This window comes from Dipodomys merriami, unplaced genomic scaffold (assembly GCF_024711535.1).
Source record: "Dipodomys merriami isolate MVZ:Mamm:240054 unplaced genomic scaffold, mDipMer1.0.p SCAF_20, whole genome shotgun sequence".
NCBI lineage: Eukaryota > Metazoa > Chordata > Mammalia > Rodentia > Heteromyidae > Dipodomys > Dipodomys merriami.
In genome coordinates, this window is record NW_027203382.1 from 20,572,332 (window position 1) to 20,593,873 (window position 21,542).

Consider the following 21,542-nt stretch of genomic DNA (forward strand, 5'->3'; position numbering starts at 1 on the left):
TTTGTTTCATGTTATCTGCCTTAACCAAGTTATTCAAGATTTTACTTTAAAATGGCATCTGGCTTGCAGCCTTTTCAACTTTCCAATGAAAATGTTATTAAGGAGGCCAAAAATAATTTTGTAACACTGAAAACTGGATAGTCTTCCCACTACCAATGTCTGGAAAGAAATTTTATTATCTACATGTTCAATGAAATTTGATTAAAAACCAGCCAATATCCCACCTTTGCTAATCATCCCACTACTGCCCATACAGAAAATCAGAGGACAATTCACACTACCCTTCTTTATATACTCATCCTAAGATTATACCTCCCCAAAAACAATTAAGAAGGTGGGCATCATTTGGAAAGATGACGCGGAAGATGTTCATTATATCTAAAATATTGGAGTATGTTTTCCAAATGGAAGGGTAGGACAGAGGCAATTGTATTCTGATGCTATTAGAGAGCTTCCTCTCCTCAGGGCTTCATAGAACTAAGCATTATGGGTAGAAAAATGGATTATATAAAATCAGGAGCTCTCCATTATTTTAGACCTTGTGAAACACTAAGAACTACAGTAGGAGTTGTGTTTATTGACATGGGCCCCATTGATAAAAACTGAAATGAGCCCATGACCAGCATAAATGTAGGCATCCCCAGTATGTGAATCAGGAAAAGAAGTGGGAAGTGGCAAGTGATTTTCTTGCTTCAGAAGTAGAACTTCATCATCATCATTAGCACGCAAAAGAAAAACATTCCTCTGAAAATGATTTATTTTGAGAACAAGAAAGAAATTACAGAAAAATGATGACTTTCTAATAGAAACACAGGGCTTCTATAAAACAGAAGCAAAAAGTATTGAGGGACTTTTCTTCCCTAAACACCACTGATTGTTTTATAGTAATAATCCATCTATATTATTTTGAATTCCAAGTTCTTTAGTCTTCCTGTGAATACTTAATATTACAAACATTTTTCAGTTTATATTAATACAGTAAGTCTTTGACTCATATCAGCATATTAAAGTAAGGAGTTTGTTTTTTACTTTACTCTTTTCACATATGCTTCACATACTTTTTTCATTATTTTGTAGTAACCTAGAATTTACATAAAACTTGAAGAATATTTGAAAAAATTCATACAAGATTCTCTAGTATGAATGTGTTACCACATTGCTTTATTATTTTCTCTCTGTATTCAAGCATCCTTTTGTTGTGATCTATTTTGTTTCTTATCTGTAAATATTTCAGTACATCTTTTTTAAAAAGCAAAGTTATGATCTTTCACAATCCAAAATTGTCACCAAGCAGAGAATTAACATTGATGCACTGCTACTTTCTAATCTTCACATCTTCTTTAGATTTTACCGGTTTTCTCAATAGTATCTTTTTTTTTTTTTTTTGTCGGTCATGGGGCTTGAACTCCAGGCCTGGGCGCTGTCCCTCAGCTCTTCAGCTCAAGGCGAGCGCTCTACCACTTGAGCTACAGCGCCACTTCCGGTTTTCTGGTGGTTTATTGGAGATAGGAGTCTCATGGTCTCTCCTGCCCGGGCTGGCTTTGAACCGCGATCCTCAGATCTCAGCCTCCTGAGTAGCTAGGATTACAGGCGTGAGCCACCAGCGCCCGGCTTCAATAGTATCTTTTTACCAAAAGAAAATTCCAATTCTCTGATTGCATTCACTTGTCATAATTTTTTATCTCTTTTAATCTAGGACAGATCCCAGCTCTTGTCTTTTGTAATCGTGCAGTTATATTAGACACACTGCATTATTTAGACCACCCCATAATTTGCTCTTACCTGATATTTCCTTATTATTAGATTTGGGTTATAAATATTTGTCAGTATACCAGAGAAATAGTTTGGTGTTGTTGTTTTTTGTTTTTTTTTTGGTGCATCAACTCAGGAGGCACACAGTGGTGATTTGTCCCATACTGGTTATGTTTATACAGCATGTGCTAATTGTGAGTTTTCAAGACTGTTTACTAAAAATAAGACACTTTGTATTATAAAGTGCAGAAAACCAACCAAACTAACTTCATACTAGTGGAGAATGTTACTAGGTCATAGATCTGAAAAGCCCAGTATATTTATTTTTATTATAGTTATTAGCACATATTAACTGTATAATGGAACTCACTGTGACACTTCTGTACTTGCATACATCAGGTATTAATCATGCCCATACTCTTCTTCTACCTTGTCTCCCACCTCTTTCACCTCTTCCTTCACCCCTTCTCAGTCTCTGACAATCTCTCTTCTAAAAATCTAGAATTAAGTCAGGCACAAGTTGCTTATGCCTATAATCCTAGCTGCTCAGGAAGCTGACATCTGAGGATCATGGTTCAAAACCAGCCCAGGCAGAAAAGTCCTTGTGAGACTCTTATCTCGAATTAACCACTCAAAAAACCTGAAGTGGTGCTGTGGCTCAAGGGGTAGAGCCCTTGCCTTGAGCACAGAGAGGTTCAAGGACAGCACACAGGCCCTAAATTCAAGGCCCACAATTGACATGGTCTATGTGTGTTTGTGTTTGCAGGTGGTTATTTTTTTGTTTCCTCACAGAAGCTCGAGATTAATATGCTCCTAGTTCCCATTTGAGCTTGAAAGAATACTACTCCTTAGCAGTTAAGCAACGGAATTGAATATAACTCTTAACTGAACAATATTAGCTCAAATGGGGTCATATACTCATTTATGAAACTATGATGGATGGGGAATAAATACTTTATATGCTGATGTTGGGTATACACCTATTCCTGAACCCCATCCAAATTATGTATAGTAAAAATAAGAAGTGCAGTTCACTGAAGAAAGTTAAAGGAATTGTTAGTAAAGAGGAAATAGGCAAAACAGCAACTATTCAATGTGGTATTATAATAATCAGCTCACTAACTTGGCAAGAATATGAAGAAGAAAATTCTTTTTAAATATATATTTTTATTATAAAAATACTGTACAGAGGGATTACAGTTACATGAGTAAGGTAATGAGTACATTTCCTATCGAGCATTGTTGCCTCTTCCTTTGTTTTTCCCTTACCATCACTTCCCTCCCCTAGAAGAAAATTCTTTAAGAAAAAAAAATGAGCATCTATTATTGTGATTAAGCTTAGAGGAAAGACATATGTATTGCTTCAGAAGGTTCTGTTGTATACAAATACATGCTTACTTTTGAAAATAACTCTAAAAATAATATTTTCAGTTTTCTATTGGCATAGATAATGTATGATTTAACTTGTTCCCTGAATTTCTAAATGTCACTACCTACAAAATAATTTCAGACTTCAGTGTTGATACTAGCTGTTACTGATCATTTAAAAAACAAACTTATTTATTTTTCTGGCCCCTACCATAGCACCATAATCATGAGTATTAGGGCTCAGGATTATTCAGAATATTTGAATTTCAGTTCTTGAATTTCAGAGTCAGTCTAGCTTAGTCACACATTATATGTTGTCTTTAATTTTCTCAGCTGTCAAATAATAGATTCTTATAGTTCTAGGATTCTGACTTTCTAGCTCTTCTCTATCTTCATTTTTATCTTGCATTTAATTTTAATGGGCATTTTGTATGAAAGATGAAGTTGAGTTAGAGGGAGTATTCAGGGATAAAGAGGGGGACAGTGATGGTGATTTCAAAGATTTGAATCCAAGTATTTGGGATGATGACATTGACTGAGCTGGTAGAAAAGCAGGTGTACAAGAGAGACAGAGAGTGAGGTTTTTATTTTTGCTTGAGGTGGGGTGGGGGTGATTTATTTTAAGTGTTAATTTCCAAGTATTTGTACAATACCTTCATTTAACAGAAAAGAGGGCATTTAATGTATATTTCCATGCACTCAGGTTACCATTTAAATTTATGAAGTTGAACCTCCATAGTCTTTCACCAGCAGCAATTTATTTTACTCTTCTTTAGTCAGTTACTTTTTAAATTTTTTTAATTGTGAAAATACCGTATAGGGGGTTACAATTACATGGGCAAGATAATGAGTACATTTCTTATCAAGCATTGTCGCCTCCTTTTAATGGCACAAACTTTCTGTTCTGTGAGCAAAATCACAGTACCCTTTGTCCTCCACTATGGTAGATTTGGGAGGAGGTGACTGTTAGGAAACTCCTAGAAACCCTTCTCAGTCTCAAGCCACTATGAAATTATATATTCCATTTCCCAAATATATATACCTATTCACATTTCCTCCCTCCCTCCCTCCCTCCCTTCCTTCCTTCCTTCCTTCCTTCCTTCCTTCCTTCCTTCCCTCCTCCTTCCCTCCCTCTCTCCCTCCTCCCCATTCCCTCCTTTATTTCTTTCCTTTGTTCCTTATACCAACCCATACCACCATTCAGGTGGGTACTTACTCTCTTTAAATTCCAAATGGCTAGTTCAAATACATCTTCTGTACCCACATAATATTTCTGTCTACACTACTATTTTTTGTGCCTTTCACACTAAGCAGTCAGATCGTGATGATAATTCTAGGAAGGAAAGTTCTATAAAGTGCTAGGGCTTTGAATCAGGACACTGAAGGTTATAAAGTAGAAACTGTGTATGGAAGTCACAAATGAAGAGTTTGGCAGGGAGAAAATGGAAAGTACTTGAACAAATAGATGAGATAATAACGGAGGTTCCTCAAAAGACTTCACATAGATCTCCCCTATGATCCAGCAATCCCACTTTTGGGCATTTACCCAAATGTTTACAAACAAGACCACACTAAAGCTACCAGCACAATTTTTAAATATTTTTAAATTATAATTCTATTTAATTCCATTCGAAGGTGCCATGCAGAAGAAAAAAATAAAAATATGAAAGAAGCAACAGCTTGGGTAAATGGGATAGTTGTAATGAACTAGTTATGGAAATAAGCAGAAAGTTTATTGTTTTCTACCTGAGATAAACACATAGATTTAAAAATCTGTAAACAAAATACAATGTTGAAATTCAAATGAAAGCCAAGCAGGAACTTGACAGGATGGTGAAGTACCATTCACAATGATACAATTGCTATATCAATCAGTTCATAAAAGTTAGATTGAGTATTCAAGAATCTCATCATCTAGTTGTTGAACCATCGGAAACTTAAAATCTGGCATATAGAAATATTTATAACACAGAAATTAGTGTATGTTACAAATCAAGGATTTTTCTTTCCTCTGAAGTTTACTGGGTTTATGGCACATTACTAGTATGTGTTTGGGCTTCCATAAAGACCGAGCCAGAATTCTTCTAGCTATAAGGTAGGTCGATGTTAGAGAATATGATTTATTGTATTTGAACCTTGTCAACCTTTTTAGTGTTTCCCACCAGGAAATTTTTGCTAAACAAAATAAAATTGACTAAGGAGTTATCCAGGAGATGGGAATTAACAAAGTAGGCTTTAGGATAACAAATTTAAGATATTACATTAAAAAATGCTGACAATGGCATGGAAGAAGGGAAAAGACAATTTATTAATACATTATAGAGAAGTAATTGTTAAACAAACAGGAAGGGATTATGGTGGGAAAAGATTCTGGTGAATAATCCTTGTGAGCATCATGAGGAATAAGAGAGACATCATACCAAGGGACTTGTTCTCTGTAAAAGGGATTTTTAATACTCAGGAATGATAAAGAAGGTAGTATTTAAAGAAAGACATTGAACTATGAATATCAAACATCTAAGGATGATTAGATTGTATCTTCAAGTTGCTTAAGAATGTTTGTAAGCAAAAAAGCATGGGCTCAGTATAATATGTATGTATGTATAGTAGATATACATATATATATATATATATATATATATATATGCAGATGAGATTGGTCCTAGGAGCCAAAAGAATTTTTGGTGATTTGGAAGATGTGCATATTTGAAATGATGTGAGGAAGAGGGTGAATTGTAGATTATAAACTAGAATAGAAGCTCAAGAAAATGAGTAATATTCTTCACCAAATTAAGTAAATGTTAAATGTCATAAAGGAGCTCAGGACTCCTTGGGGAAGTAGTTCTCATCACCAGTGACTCAGGACAAACTAGCAGTCGTCCTCTCCAGTGTTAGACCCACAGACAGGCCAAGTAGAGGCCACAAGAACTTACGTTCTATGTTTAAGGCAAGAAGGGACACCAGACAATGAGAAGGAAAAAAAGGACTGTTCAAATAAATTAATAATAAGCAATTCTAGAAAAGCATCAAGCAATTATTGAAGGTAAAATCATAACTGTGTTGTGCTTCCTTTTCTTGTTATATTATTCCCTTGTACTGTTTTGTTTAATTACATGGCATTATTTGGGTGGAGGGACAGTTTAGTGTATAGGCATCATAATATTTTTACTATGCTAAAGATCCTATGTTCTGGCTATAGCTATCTGACTCCAGGTAAACAGTAATTTATTGGTTTTTCTTCCATAATAGGGCAAAAAATGTCTCTAGTATGTACAATGTCTTCATATAATTGAGCTTGTATGAAAAAAGAAAATATATTCATTTAACTCTGTATGTTAATATCCACACTCAATGACTAATTTTTAAATAAGTTTTTTTAATTTTACATTTCTTAAATTATAATAACAACATGGTATTAATATCTTCTAGTATCTAGAAAAGAGTTTAGGAACCTGTTTATTATAATAATTTCCATAATTAGATACTGAAAGAGGAGAGGCCTATATATCAAGTATTGACCTAAACTGTGTAAATGTAGTAAACTGTTTTTTGTTCTTTTTGTTTTTTGGGGGGTTTTTGGGGGGTCTGGTCGTGGGGCCTGAACTCTGGGCCAGGGCGCTGTCCCTCAGCTCTTCAGCTCAAGGCTAGCACTCTACCACTTGAGCCACAGTGCCACTTCCAGCTTTTTTCTTTTTGCTTATGTGGTGCTGAGGAATTGAACCCAGGGCCTCATGCATGCAAGGCAAGTGCTCTACCACTGAGCCACCTTCCCAGCCCCGTAAACTGGTTTTTGTAACTGCACAGTTCTTAGAAGCTATGCCTATAAAGGCTACTAAATTGAAATTTTTCAGTTTTCTGAATTTTTGTAAACTTTTCTTTTAAAAAAATGATATAACTTTAGGCTACTAATTTGACATTTTCTAATTTCCCAGAGTTTTTAGCTGTATAGATACATATCTTTCTCATACTATCTTGTTATCTGTAATTCTATCTAAATCCATCTTAGCTAAAATCTATGGGGTTTTTTCCTTCTTATAAACTCTAGAGGCTATAGTGGTTACTCAGTGTATATTTTTTAGCAATTAAATAAATATAAATTCCTTTTTGTATTACTATACTTTGATAAAAACAGGAAGTAGATTCATTTAGGTAGTCTCATGCTGCCACATGAATCAAAATGTTTGTTTTTGTCCTATTCATGTTCCAGATACCATACTCTTCAGCATCTCCTGGGAATTATGTAGTAAGTACATTTAGGTTTGTTTGCTCATAAGAATTGATGTTACATTTTATTTGAGCAACGAAATAGTTGTCCAGATGTTAAGACAAGCCCCTGTGTATTGGCCAAGAAGTGAACATCTTGAGTTGCTTCATCTCTCAACCTCAGTGCATATGTTGATGTTCATTACTGAAACAGTTATCAATCTGGCCAGAATTGCCCTGAGTACTGTGTTTTACTTCAGCATATGTTTCTGGAAGCCACAACAGTATTCTATCCAATCACGAAGAACGCCTTCCCCAGTTACACAGTAATATGCTTGAATTTGTACTTCTCCAAGAGAATGATGTACACCCCCTCTCTGACCTCATTCATCGCACATAAATTTTATGAAGTCATTAAGCTTTCTCCCAGTCTCGAAGTTGATCAAACAGGAAAATGATGACTAGTGATTTGGAACGGTCTTTAATTTTTTTATCATTCTTAGAAATTGAGAATACCTATTTTCTTCTTTTTCTTTTATACATGCCAGATTTCCCTAGTAACTCACATAGACCTGAAGCCAAATTAGCAAATTGTATATGAACTCTTGAACTCACAAATGATCTTTTAACTGTTATCCCATTATGATATTTGTTATATCTCAAGAATACCTTAAGAATATTTAAATGTTGTAATATTTAAAAGGAAATAGATAACAGAGAAGCAAGAATAAAATGGTGAAAAGGGAAATCTTTCCCAAAGAAATTTTCAGAGATTGTGGCTAACTTTAAGTGGGGTTAAGAGTTGCATGATTTGGCCACTGGTGGCTCATGCCTGTAATCCTAACTACACAGAAGGTTGAGATCTGAGTATTATGGTTTAAAGCCAGCCCAGATAGAAAAGTCTGTGAGACTGTTATCTCCATTTAACTATCCAAAAAGCCAGTTGGCATGGCTCAAATGGTAGAGTGCTAACCTTGAGCAAAAAAGCTCAAGGACAGAGCACAGGCCTGAGTTCAAGCCCAGGACTGGCACAAGATATAAAAGAAGAAGAAAAAGAAAAAGAAACAATTGTATTGAAAGAAAATAGATGACCATTTGAACTCCACCCAATGGAAATACTATTTTTTAACACAGTAAAGCACATTGTCCTTTTGATCTATGAACATGGCATTCAATTTCCTATAAGCTATACAAACTACAGAAGTTTAATTTTCATCACATTTTGTATGAATATAGGAAATGTAGGAAAATTTGGGTAAACCTTTTTAGGTTACTTAATAAGTGGATATCTAGTTTTGTGAAGCTATAGAATTTACAATGTAATTTAAGTTTATTAAGTTGCATGTATATAATTTTAAATAATTGATAGTCTCTACTCACTTGGAATGAATTAAAAATTTAGCCACTCTTAAGTGGCTTAAGTTAATTTGATCATATACATAGAATATCTGAAAAATTCTGAGCTCATTGCCTATATTATTCATTTTGTTTTTCTAAATTAACTTCAGAATTGCCCATTTCTATTGTAGCTTGATTATATAGCTATAGCATTATTAACTCACCGCATTAGTCAACATTGCCTCTCATTTCTAATTGATATGATAGTTACAAATATCATGTATCAGAAGTGCTGCAATTGGGCCTAACAGAAGAAAGAAACAGCCTTGATGTATTTTTTAAATGTGAATCTCTAATTGCTCTAAATGAATATATATTGGCTTCCTATAAATGCCAGCAAATAGGAGCTGGGTGCTGGTGGCTTGATGGCCTATAAATCCTAGCTACTCAGGCTGAGACCTGAAGATCAGGGTTTGAAGCCAGCCTGGGAAGGAAAGTTCATGAAACTCTTATGTCCAATTAATCACCAAATGGCTGGAAGTGGATCTGTGGCTCTAGTGGTAGAGTATCAGCCTTGAGCAGATAAGCTCAGATACAGCACCTGGGCACTGAGTACAAGCCCTGGGACCAGCAAAAACAAACAAAATAATCCAGTGGCACAAAAAAGAAAATTAGGGTAAACACAAGCACACACAAATTATTTCTATTTTATGGATTTATAAAAGCCCTATTAAGTGGTTTCTCCTTAACCTCATTTTACCTGGTATGATTAAGTCATGAATAATAAATCAGTCTTACAGTCTCATTGTTTGTAGAAACTTGTCAAAACAATTTCCACATGGTTAAGCTAAATTATGTTTTGCATACTGTTCAAAATAAATGATGGAGAAAATGTTTCCTGTTACTTTCAAATTAGATTATAGAAACGAGTCTAACATTTTTCTGTTTTTCTTGACATTGTTTAATGAACTGCTTTGCTTTGACTGAAATGCTGTGTAATTGTTTAGGGTCCTCCAGGAGGTGGAGGGCCACCAGGAACACCTATCATGCCTAGTCCAGCAGGTACTGTCATCAAGCTCGTCCCATGGTCATTTGATTATCAAAGTCACAAATACAGAAGTGGTTTATGAAATAAAGTTAGCAGTATTCATCATCTCATGATGGTTACAGAAGTAGCGAATAGGAAGAAATAAGCTCTTTACTGTGGTCCAATTAAGCATTTAGAAAGTTCCTTTTGTGTGAATAACAGGTTTAGTCAGCATGTCTTTGGATCTATATGAATTGCTCAATAATTTATGTAACTTAAAGATTTAACAAAACTGAAACATGCTAGTATCTCACAACTTAGAAAAGGTTACTATATACATTAAATATTATGGTGAAACTTTTTTGTATAGTTAATTGCTGTTAATAAAAAATGAACAATTCTGCATGTATGAACCAATTTGTAAAACCATTGATCTGTGAGGTTCAAAATAGCAAGCCAGACCTGTGCTATCACCTTACTAAAATGAATATAGATATGCTTACAGTTTATTTATCCTACATGTCTATAAAAATGGTTAGGGGAAGTGGTGCTGTGGCTCAAGTGGTAGAGTGCTAGCCTTTAGCTGAAGAGCTGAGGGGCAGCACCCAGGCCCAGAGTTCAAGCCCCACGACTGACCAAAAAAAAAAATAATTAGGTAACAAATTACTATACATTGAGAAAAGATTGTTTAATCTTCTAAACTTAAATATACTTTAGTTTATCCATAACCATTTTACATAATTATTTCAACTATCTTTATCCTTTCTTCTGAAGATTTGCATTCAGACTGTCAAGTACATTTGGACACTCTAATGATTGGGGCTTAAATTATTCTTAAAGCTTAAATTGAAGCTTAAATTTTCCCAGGAAATGCTCTGGTAACATCAAGAACCATAAAAAGGTTCAAATATTTGACTCTATGATCCTAGTACTAAAAAGAATTAGAACTGCAACCCAGAATTTATGTTCAGGGATGTTCATTTGTTGTACTCAGTAGTGAAACAATTGACATAGCCTTTATTCCTAATCCAATTTTAGTGAAATTATTAATTTTATAGCACAAAATATAATTGAAATGTCATTAAAGTTATTATCAAAGAATTTTTAGTGAAATGAAAACAATGCTCCAGTTTTAATAAAATATGATTGTGGTTTTATTTTAATAGACATAAACACATATATAATAGAAAAATTTTAAAGTAGAAGAAGGAGGCTAAATTGATCAGTGATTACTTCTGGACAATGAAATAGATAGGAAATTTTTATAATTAGAAATAACTTTTAATTATGTTTCACTGTTAAACTTAAATGTTCTTAACTGTTTTGTCGGAGACTAGAAATATGTGAGAGCTTAAAATTCATTATTATGAATCATACCAATATAAACAATTTCCAGTCATTTAAAACACATTTGATAAATGATACAAAATTTTGCTTTACTCTGCAAATACACATAATGTGGTCTCTGTCTTTAAAGTATCTTCATTGGGAATGAAATAGCATTCATTGAAGTTAGAAGCATATAAATGGAATCATCTTCCAAACATTGTATTCTTTTTTAATATTATATTAATGCTTAATGTATGAACATAACATGCTATTAGTAAACCCTTCATTATGAAACCAAATTTTTTTGTAGCAACCTTAATCATTGCAGTGAGAAGTCATCTTATCACCTTTTCCTTGTAACACAGAAGTTGTGCCACCAGTATATACTGCTCTCATTTTTACATAGTCACCTTTCATGCACACCCACCCTTCACCACTATCACACCTCTAATCATAAGCCAATATCCCTACCCTCAGGAATCCACACCGAAGATCCACATTATGGCAAAGTTTTATATAAACCAAAAGAAGGCACATATTTCCTAGAAAATTCCTTTGTTTCCCTTATTCCTTTTATTGTTTTTCTGGTAACATATTCTTGCTGAGTCTTAAAACTGATAATTTTATCTCCTTTGCACACACTTAAAATAAACAGCCTAGTTTATTCTCAGCAAAAATAAGTTGAATACAGTTGAAAAACCATTTGAAGGTTGAACATGTTTAAAAAGCAATCCAACATTTTCTGAAAAATATTTTTTGTATAATAGGATTTATTCCATTAGCTAAATCTAAGCAGTTATTTATCACTTGAGATACACAAGATAAATATGACATAGTTCCTTTTCTTCTCTCAATTAGCTTATTATACCATAGTCAATAAGTCAAAGAGAAGAATAAGACAAAATATTAATTGTAGTGCCAGGTAAAATCCATGAGTTGGGGAATATTCATGAATATGGAAATTTCAAGGAAATATTTGTAATGACTCTTGAATATTGAGTAGAATTTCAGCAGGTGGGAACTAGGGAATTAATGCTTGAAGGAAGAAGTTTTAAAAGAATGGAGATGAGGAAAGTTAGTTATAGACAGCAAGAAGCCTGTCTAACAGAAATATGCTATGCATAAGGATGTGAAAAGTATTGAGGCCACAGAATTATGTATAAAGAAGTAGGGAACAGCCTGAGAGAGCATTTTAATACTATGGTATATTCACTTCAAAGTAAGAAGTAAGACTGAGATTTATAGATCACTGTTGGCAAACAACCAATAAATGATATTAAACCTACTCTCTAAGTAATACACACTAAAAGGATAAACTTGTTAATAAATAATCACACGATTAGAATAGAACTAATTGTCCATTTTCCACTTTAAGGTTACTGCCATAAGAAAGCAAATTATTTTTTACCTTCTATCTTGAATCAGTCGGTACAAAACACATACTTTCAGATATTTCTGTCTTCAAAACAGAATGGTGTGCTATGTTATATTTAAGAAGCTATAGTCATAAGAAAATAGAAAACTATGTTTTATGATCAATATTTCCTCAGTTTTTAAGGTAATTAGCATTTTACTTTGTTTTACTTCATAAACATCATAAAACTTAATTAGAAGTAGCTAATAGATATGACATGTATTCTGAAATACTGCAAAATATCACATTTATTTTTATTGTAATACATCAAGAATAAAATGAGTGAAAAAGATTTATTAAAACATCTTGCTAATTATCATGAGTGATAATTTTATACTCTTCAGCATTATCAACCTTTGATAATATACATAGGTAGAAACATCTGGCTTTTACATTAAGCACGATAATTTTTATAACAATTTTATAGTCCTATTCAATTCCCACGATAAATTTTATCAACTTTAACCAATTACTAGCTTAGAAAAACTAGATTTTAAATTTTCTTAAGGAAATATTGAAAAGGGAAAAGCTTCTGAATCTAAATTTTAAGAGATTTTTGTTATTTATATACATACCATTGTTTGAAGAAGTAAAACTATCCCTATTTATAAAAAAAGAAACAACTTTGATACAATGTTTAGATTTTTAATGTTCTTCATCTTGAATTATTGGAGTGTTCAGATCTTTTCTCATATGTCTAATGATGACTGCATTGTGGTATTTTGGTCAGAAAATAACACAAGTATATATTTTTAAATAGTAATGGCTTTCTCAGATATTACAGCTATCAATATCTGTGTATATCCAGTTGATCTTTGATTATGACTTTGTGATTGCTTACTAATTTAAGGGTTACCTTTTGTTTCAGATTCAACCAATTCTGGAGACAACATGTATACTTTAATGAATGCAGTACCTCCTGGACCGAACAGACCTAATGTAAATAAGATTTTTTTTTAGTGTACTTGAAGACTTTGTAATTCTAAGTATATTCTATATTCTGAATATTGCCTACACTTCATTTCCCAGAAACGTACTGGATATAAAAACAAAAAAGTCTGTCCTCCAGTTGAAAAGAACATGGACTATAATATGTATAACATTTTATAGCAATATAATATAAATATACAATTGAATTTGATTATAAAATGTTAGTCTCTTATCTCAAATACTTAATGATTAATATTATTTGAAAATTTCAGGCTTGTGTAATCATTTATCTTGAGTTCATTCTTAGCATCACTAATTTTTTTTCATTTTGATCATTTTAGTCCTGATAACTGATATACTTGAAAGTAAATTATGAAGTTAGATATACTTGTTTCATTTAAATTACAAAACATAGTGTTTAAATGGAGCCATGATAGCTGCATAGGGTGAATTAGGCTTCTTAATAAAGTATGACTGTGATTCTCCTGCATAAGTTCATAATTTTCCCATGATATAAAGCTTACATTGGCCAAAAATATTTACAACAGAATATAGTTGTAAAAAGAATTAAATGTAACTGTAAAATATTTATAATCTAAATATTGATACAACTATATCAATGTGTATATATGTAGTATTTGCTACATAAACACATATGTATATAGGGTAGCTGAAGTTGAAAAATAATCAGATGACGTATTTTCTATATTTTAAACACTCTGAACATTATAATCTTAGTGTCATTTAAAACAAAAAAACAGTGAGGGGGCAGAACCAAAGAACTTATTACATTACTGGCTTACTAGCCCAGTTTCTCAGCTCATGTGAAAACCATGTTTTTAATAAAAGCTAAGTGATAGGTTCAGAGTCAATGAGGAACATATATTTTAAGTTATGTACTACAAATCAGTCCATGGTCTCTATTCCCACCATAGTATAAGGCCACTCATTTCCCCAGAGGTGGTAGGATAAAGGGCAGGCTTGTTTGATGGTAATTTTTTTAACCCTCAAACTTTTATTTTATCATTTTATCTTTGATCTAAATTTCAGTTTATTCAGATCCCTTAAAGCCTCTCGTTTTTCAAATGAAGCCTGTTTTTCTCAAAAATATTCTCTGGAAATAAGGAAAGGACAGAATAGAAAGATCATCACCAATTCTATCAAAGCACATCTATTTACAACTATTTTGTTCCAGGTTTCTGATATAGGATTTTACTTGAAAAAAAAGAATTCTCATGTCTTAAAAAATATTAAGAAGAACTACTGTAGAATGCCTGTCATTGATCTGACATAGTTGGTACTGCCATGAAGAATTAGCTATTTTCAGCTATCTCTAAGGAGCGAAACGTATTTAACCTGTAAGATGAAATTATTTATTAAGTCCATTTAAGCAGAGATAGATTGTCTGCTAAGAAATATGTTAGTGTTGGCATAATGATGTTAAATTATTCTTTTTAGTAAGCTATTACCTTTAACAGCTTCTTAAAAACTACTTTGCTTTATAATAGATGATTTGTCAGCATCATAGGAAAGCATGTGTGGGAATGTATGTACTTTCTAGTTGGGAATATCTGGGGAAAGAATGAAGATTAGCCTGAACATCTACAACACAGAGAGGATACGATAAACAGTGGAACAGCCAAATCACACCATTTGCGAAGCTGAAAAAAAAGTCAAAAAACTCTCTAAACTTGGAAATGAAAATAAGCTGTACAGGATTTTGTAATGTTTAAGCTAGAGTTGTTTGCAGTGTGATCACAGTTGTTTTCTTCATTTTAAAAATAGTTTCCAATGGGTCCTGGGTCAGATGGCCCCATGGGTGGCTTAGGAGGAATGGAGTCACATCACATGAATGGCTCTTTAGGTAAGGATTTTAAATTTGATGTATATAATAAATGCAGACCAAAACTCTTCTTTCACATAGTGGATGTTGTAGTTTGCAGAACTCTCCCATATCCAGCTACTTACTTTGAGTACTCATTTTTATCTTAGAATGATCATTTAACCTATAATATTGGTTATAATAACAAGCTCATCTGAAGATCAAAAGTTCGAGGCAATGTGCTCTAGCTCATATTCCAGTACTTCTCTTAACCTATCACGCCCTACGTGTTCTGTGGCGAAAGGCGATAGTGCATGTACAGCATGTAACATGCCCCCTAGCCCAGCCCAGAGGGCTGTCTTCCCGCTTGTTCCTTTGTCTCCAGAAGTCTGGGGACAGTTTGGTTCTTGGCAAGAATTTCTTTATTTTATTTTTGAATTCTATGTGCATTAGCCTTTTAAAAAAATAAATTAGTAATCACGTTCTAGAAAATCGGAAAAAATTATAGTAAGTGAAGGAAGCCAGGCCCAAAGAAATGTAGGTCCCATAGTTTCCCTTATTTGCAATATCTAGTATATGTCTGAGTCAAGCAGAAAAGGTCAGATAAGTTGATGTTAGGGAAATGAACCCTAAGATATGTATTCAAATGGTTTTTTTTTTCTTTCATGCGATTGTTTCTAACACATTTATAAGATGATTTCTTTGGTGCTTTGTATGTCCCTCCCCCATGGTATAACCCCTGTTTTCACTGTATTTGATGTCGGTATAATTTGTGGAGGGGAAGGGGAAAAACAAATCGTTTAAATAGGGATACAGGTGGACCCATTGCAACAATGAGATGTACAAGTCGTTATGTCGAAAACGAACTTTACAACCTTGGTGGAGGGGGATGGGGGGGAGGGATTGGGTAGGGGGCGGGGGGGGGGGGGGGGGAGGCAGGAGGATAGGAAGGGGAAACAAAGGAGGAGGCTACAATGCTTGATGAGAAACGTACTCATTATCTTGCCCATGTACCCCTCTGTACAGTATTTTCACAATAAAAAAAAGAAAAAAAAGAAAATCTGATTTCTTTATGAGACAACACTGATAATAAAGCTGATTTCAAGTCTGCAACTAATGTTTGAAAAGCTTTTTCATACACAGTATCTTCTTAACAAAGGAAGCCAAAGGTAATTAAAAGTTTTGTAATAGTGAGAGAGATAAATAGTACAAAAATGACTAGGTCATTTAGCATGCTTACTAGGGAAAAAGAATGTAAAACCAAAAGAAAAAATATTTTATGTTTCTATATATTTAAATGACATGACCATAAACGAATTTAAAAAGTTAACAAAAGGGGTATGCAGTTATAGCTTTTTGTTTCCTTTTGGGAAGAGTCTTTTATGAAGTTAGACAAACTGTGCCTATATGCAATTTAGATTATATAAGGATTTCACTCCCTCAGATATTCTGAAAGTCTGCATAACTCCAATGATCCCATAATTTTTTGTATTGACTTTTGGGCTTTTAAGGATCCATAACTCACTTAGCCTAGGTTTCAAAATATTAATTTGTCTTGCTACCTTTGCTGATGTTGTTTTTTAATTACAGTAGGCATGAGCCTTGTGTGACTAAAGTATAGTAAAATTGAAGATTCAGTTTTTCAGTTGTCACATGTCAGGTGCCAACAGGCACATGAAGCTAATGGCTGACATAATGGCCACCATGTATCCACCGTCACATAATGTTCTGTTGGACAGCACTGTTTTAGAGCCTGTTTGTTCGATTTAATACAAAAATAAATCACTTATAAATTTTTTATTGTGAAAATACCGTACAGAGGGGTGACAATTACATGGGCAAGATAATGAGTACATTTCTTATCAAGCGTTGTTGCCTCCTCCTTTGTTTCCCCTTGAATTTTTTAACTTATAGAAATAGTCACAAAATGATGACACTTGGTCTTTCAAGACTCTCTGCCATATTATTCAGTAGACTAGAATTTTCAGAAGTTTTCTTCTGTTTTTGGCAACTAGCTCATTACTTATCTAGTCTGAATATCATTGTACAGTTACATATATAAAGAATTGCCTATGTAAATTCAATACCTAACAGTTTGTTGAGCCTGTTTATTTACAAATTAATCTATTAAACCCTAACTTTATTTGTGGTGGTGATTAAAAGCTTTTCTGTTAAAAAGGTATATCTTTATGCTAGGAAAAAATAATTATTGAGAATTCAGTAGTTTAAAGTGAAACTAATATTGTGTCAAGATTGTGATTATGTTGTGTATGATTATAATTATTTTTATTTTGGTAGCATTGAGGCTTAAACATAGGCTTCATGCATGTTAGGCAGGTGATGTATCATTGAGAAGCTTACTTTTTATGTAAGAAAAACAGTATTGATCATTTCCCTCAGGAATAAAAATTAAAAAGCTATCTTTTGGAGACATTTGTTTACCATGGATATTAATTACTGTCCATTTTTAAATATATTATTAAAGATACTTTGCTTTAGGTTATTACAGTAAAATATAGCTTGATATATTATCAAATGTTGCTGTAAATTTCCTTTGATGTTTTATCAGATTTACAACATCGTTTTCAGAAAATATATTGAGATCTATATTTATATATTGCATATACATTTTTAAATGTGTAGAGAAATAGCACATATACATGTCCTAATATTTCACTTTAAAGAATCTATGATAGCAATGACATTCTCCATCCTGCCATTTAAACAAATAGATGATTGGGAAGTAGAGTAAAATGCCTTTTTTTTAACCATCAGTTGCTGATGATTTATCTTGCAGTAGTTTTTAATTTATAAATCTTACGTAACAAGGGATTGCTTTTCATGTTTTTCCCCTTCAGGCTCAGGAGATATGGACAGTATTTCCAAGGTGAGTACTACTTATTCTTTATGTTGTTTTAATCTATATTTTATTCCTCGTGGAACTCTTACTAATATCATTAAAGTAACTTGAATCAGGCACAGTGGCTTATGTCTGACATCCCAGCTACTCAGGGCAGCTAGCAGGAGATCCAGGTTTGAGTATATTTTTGAGCAAAATGATGGCAGCCCTAACATCTGTAATCCCAGCTACTGAGGGCCTGAGGTTGGAGGATAACTGTTCAAAGATGGCACTTGTCAAAAACATGACACCCTGTCCAGAAAATAACAGAACTTCAACAAAAAAGAATTATTAGAATACATTTATTAATTTTGTTTTCATACAAAATCTGAAAATAGAAGTTCAGATATGATTAATTGGCAAGTACAATATTGATGTATGTAATCTGCAGGAATGGGTAATATGAATCGTTCAAAAGTGCTAAATATGCTAAGATTCATATTTAGGACATATTACACATGATTGACATCTAAGCAATTACCAGTATAATCATGGTAAGATTTAACATATTTTTACAGTACACTAACAGTTTACTCATCGAAAATGTAATCATATCTTAAGTAATATGAAAACAGATAAATCTACAAAATAGAGCATGAAAGTAATTAGAGTAAAAGTAAAAAGTAGAAAAGTATGTCTATATTTTTCCTCTTTAAAAACATCTAAAGTTATTCCTTCGGTAAAAATGCCTTATTTTGTGAGAAATATCAAAATGCTTTTTTAAATCATGGTGGATTTAAAATAACTCTCTAAGAGTCAAATATATTTAGAATGCTTGATAAGAAATAATTATTAGCTATCAGTAGAATGACTCTTAGAAGTGTATTTTAAACCAGTAAATAAAGGAAATCATTATAGGCTGACTTTGCTTTTAATTCTATTTCAAATTTATATTCCTGTATAATAATGTAAGTTTTCTCATGCCAGGGAAAAGAAAATAAGATTGAACTATAGAATATTTTTAATTAAGACTCTAAGCTAAAAGAAAATTTACAAGTGACATTGTACCTATATTATCTGACTGTTTGTCCTCACAAGTTCTCTGTACCCTTTGAATGAATATATTTAGAAACAATCAGAAAAGTCTGTTTTTCAGAAGATAAATATTTACAATGAGCAGTGCTTACCTCTGTGAAACACAGTATCCAGAAAGCCTATTTTCAGATTGAGATACCCCATATTGATATATACGCACCTTCTGTCTAAGAGGTGGTCTTACAAGTGAGATGCTATCTCAGGGAACTTCTAACAATTGAACTAGTTAAAATTCCCCTAAGGTCTCCAGTGAAATATCTAATGTCATATTGACACATGTGTATTTAGAGATGATGTTTTGTAGTCCTAAGATTTGAACTCAGGGGTTCATGCTTGCTAAGAAGGCACTGTACCACTTGAACAAGATCTCCAACAATAAGAAAGAGATGATTCTTAACTGCACAGGAGTAGGACCATACAAATGCTGTAGGCCATCTTTCTAAATTACCATCAACAACCCATAACTTTCGTTAGAGAGATACAAACCAAATTCTATATGGGAAGTACTATATAATTTATTACACATTTTAATAGTTTTAAATAGAGTTTAATTAACTAAATGCTATCCTTTAATCTGCTCTTATAGCAAATCAGTTGCTGTTCCTTGAATTCTGTTTCTCATTCCTATGTTCAAGTGTCCTCTACTGTACTATGTCTGTTGCTGGTAACATTCTCTGGCTGAAGTATTGTTTATTCTCTAAACATTACTTGGCCATCCACTGTGTACTTTTGTGTACTGAGTATTGCTTTGCCTACTGCGGGGAGATGTAAAAGACTTCTTTAAATGTAAACATAGTCTCTGTCCTCAAATGGTTTTTCCTTAGGCAGACATTCCTTTATTAAGTAAATGCTAATGCATGAATACATTATGTTGAACTCTAAAAATCCAAAGATAAGCGTAATTATGGTCATCGTTCTCAAGAAGCATAATGTAACTGAAGAAACCAAATAAACATTTTTACAAAGTCTGGATATACTCAGATTGACATTAGAATTGTCCCCCAAGTAGTAAGTATGCCACTTACCAATGTGCTAGAAAAGACTAGTGGCATCTGCTTCGAATGAGTTTCTAAAGAGCCTATTTCTACACTGTGCCTACTCTGGTTTCTCTGGCTCTGGTCTCTAACCTGGCTGAGATGGCGGATAGCACTTCTGTCTGTGGTACTATAGTCACTTTTCTCTTAGCAACACTGTATGTATTTGCACACTCCTTTCCCCAGTCCCTGTGTCTTGCCACTCACAAATAAACTGTTTTTTCCTTAGTCCTTTACTCCAAGGTATACATAATTATTAACTCCACTGTGCCCATCTCTTTAATTTTTCCATCTACCTCAAGAACTTGTCTCATTCATTTCCTGGTGTCATTCATTTCTACCCCAATCTTTTTCTAGTTATCATTTGTGACTTGGAAGGTACTCTTGGCTATCACTGATTAGTAATTTTGTTCAAATTCTCTTAGGTCTTGAGGTACATCTTCCTAACCCATCAGTTATGAACATGCATTTTGTCAAGCATCAGTATTGTGTGTGTGTGTGTATTCCAAATTTCATGTGTTCCTACTACTTATAAGTTGTGAGAATGTATTCATCTTTTCTAGGCTTGGTTTCCTTGACTGCAAAATAATTCCCTGGCTATTGAATCAAATGTGAACATGTGAAATACTATATACACTTAATATTTTCTTTTTCATTAATTAGCACAATGTTTCATGAGTAATAACAAAAAAAGATTATCAATGGCACTTTGACAACACTATTTTAGTATTGTGTTTTTGAGTTTAAAGCCACAAATAAAAAGTTGCAGAAATCATTACTTGATCAATTGAGGATTATTTGTTTAAAGTCATTTATTTCTTTCTCAATGTGCAGAATTCATCCTTAATTTAGATGCCACTTCTTTACTAAAATTCAAAACTCCTCTCATCCCTTTTTCAACTTAAAAAGGTCACCCATTGAATCAATGGATGAAAATTGCTTTCCCATGGAATTATTTTAGGAAGTAGAATAGACAAAAGTATATGATTTTTTTTCTTAGAAGGAAAGCACCTAAAAAAATTCTGCCACTCACATTTAGCTACTTAACTTTGATATTTTTTAATTTAAAGAGAAAAAACTCATAAGAAAGCAAGATCTGATCATACTATGTTAAATGATTTTTTAAAAGTCTTGAATCTGAGGCTTTCACACCTCCAGAACCTTGATACCTCTGAGTGATCTCACATGGGAATAATTGACAATATAGATCACACAGTGTGCTTGCTTGAGTTCATTTGTATCCATGAGGAGAATTCCTTGCAACTTGTTGTTGTGGGGTCTAGCATAATCAAAACACTCTATGAACTCATTCCTGACAGCCTGTGGAAAAATAAATTTAAAATCGTCTTCAGAAGAGCTTCCAATAATAATATTGTTTTATTATGATTAAA

At 33.2% G+C, this 21,542-nt stretch overlaps 1 protein-coding gene across 6 annotated transcripts in view; it reads left to right on the plus strand.

Moving 5' to 3' along the window:
• Positions 1-21,542, plus strand: part of Ssbp2 (single stranded DNA binding protein 2) — a 241,525-nt gene that overhangs the window by 209,063 nt on the left and 10,920 nt on the right. For all 6 annotated transcript variants that reach the window (XM_070031156.1, XM_070031150.1, XM_070031151.1 and 3 more), the window contains 5 exons: positions 7,328-7,363; positions 9,669-9,723; positions 13,300-13,370; positions 15,147-15,225; positions 18,042-18,070. In XM_070031156.1, coding sequence (XP_069887257.1) covers positions 7,328-7,363; positions 9,669-9,723; positions 13,300-13,370; positions 15,147-15,225; positions 18,042-18,070 — 270 coding nt within the window. The remainder of the gene's footprint in view (positions 1-7,327; positions 7,364-9,668; positions 9,724-13,299; positions 13,371-15,146; positions 15,226-18,041; positions 18,071-21,542) is intronic.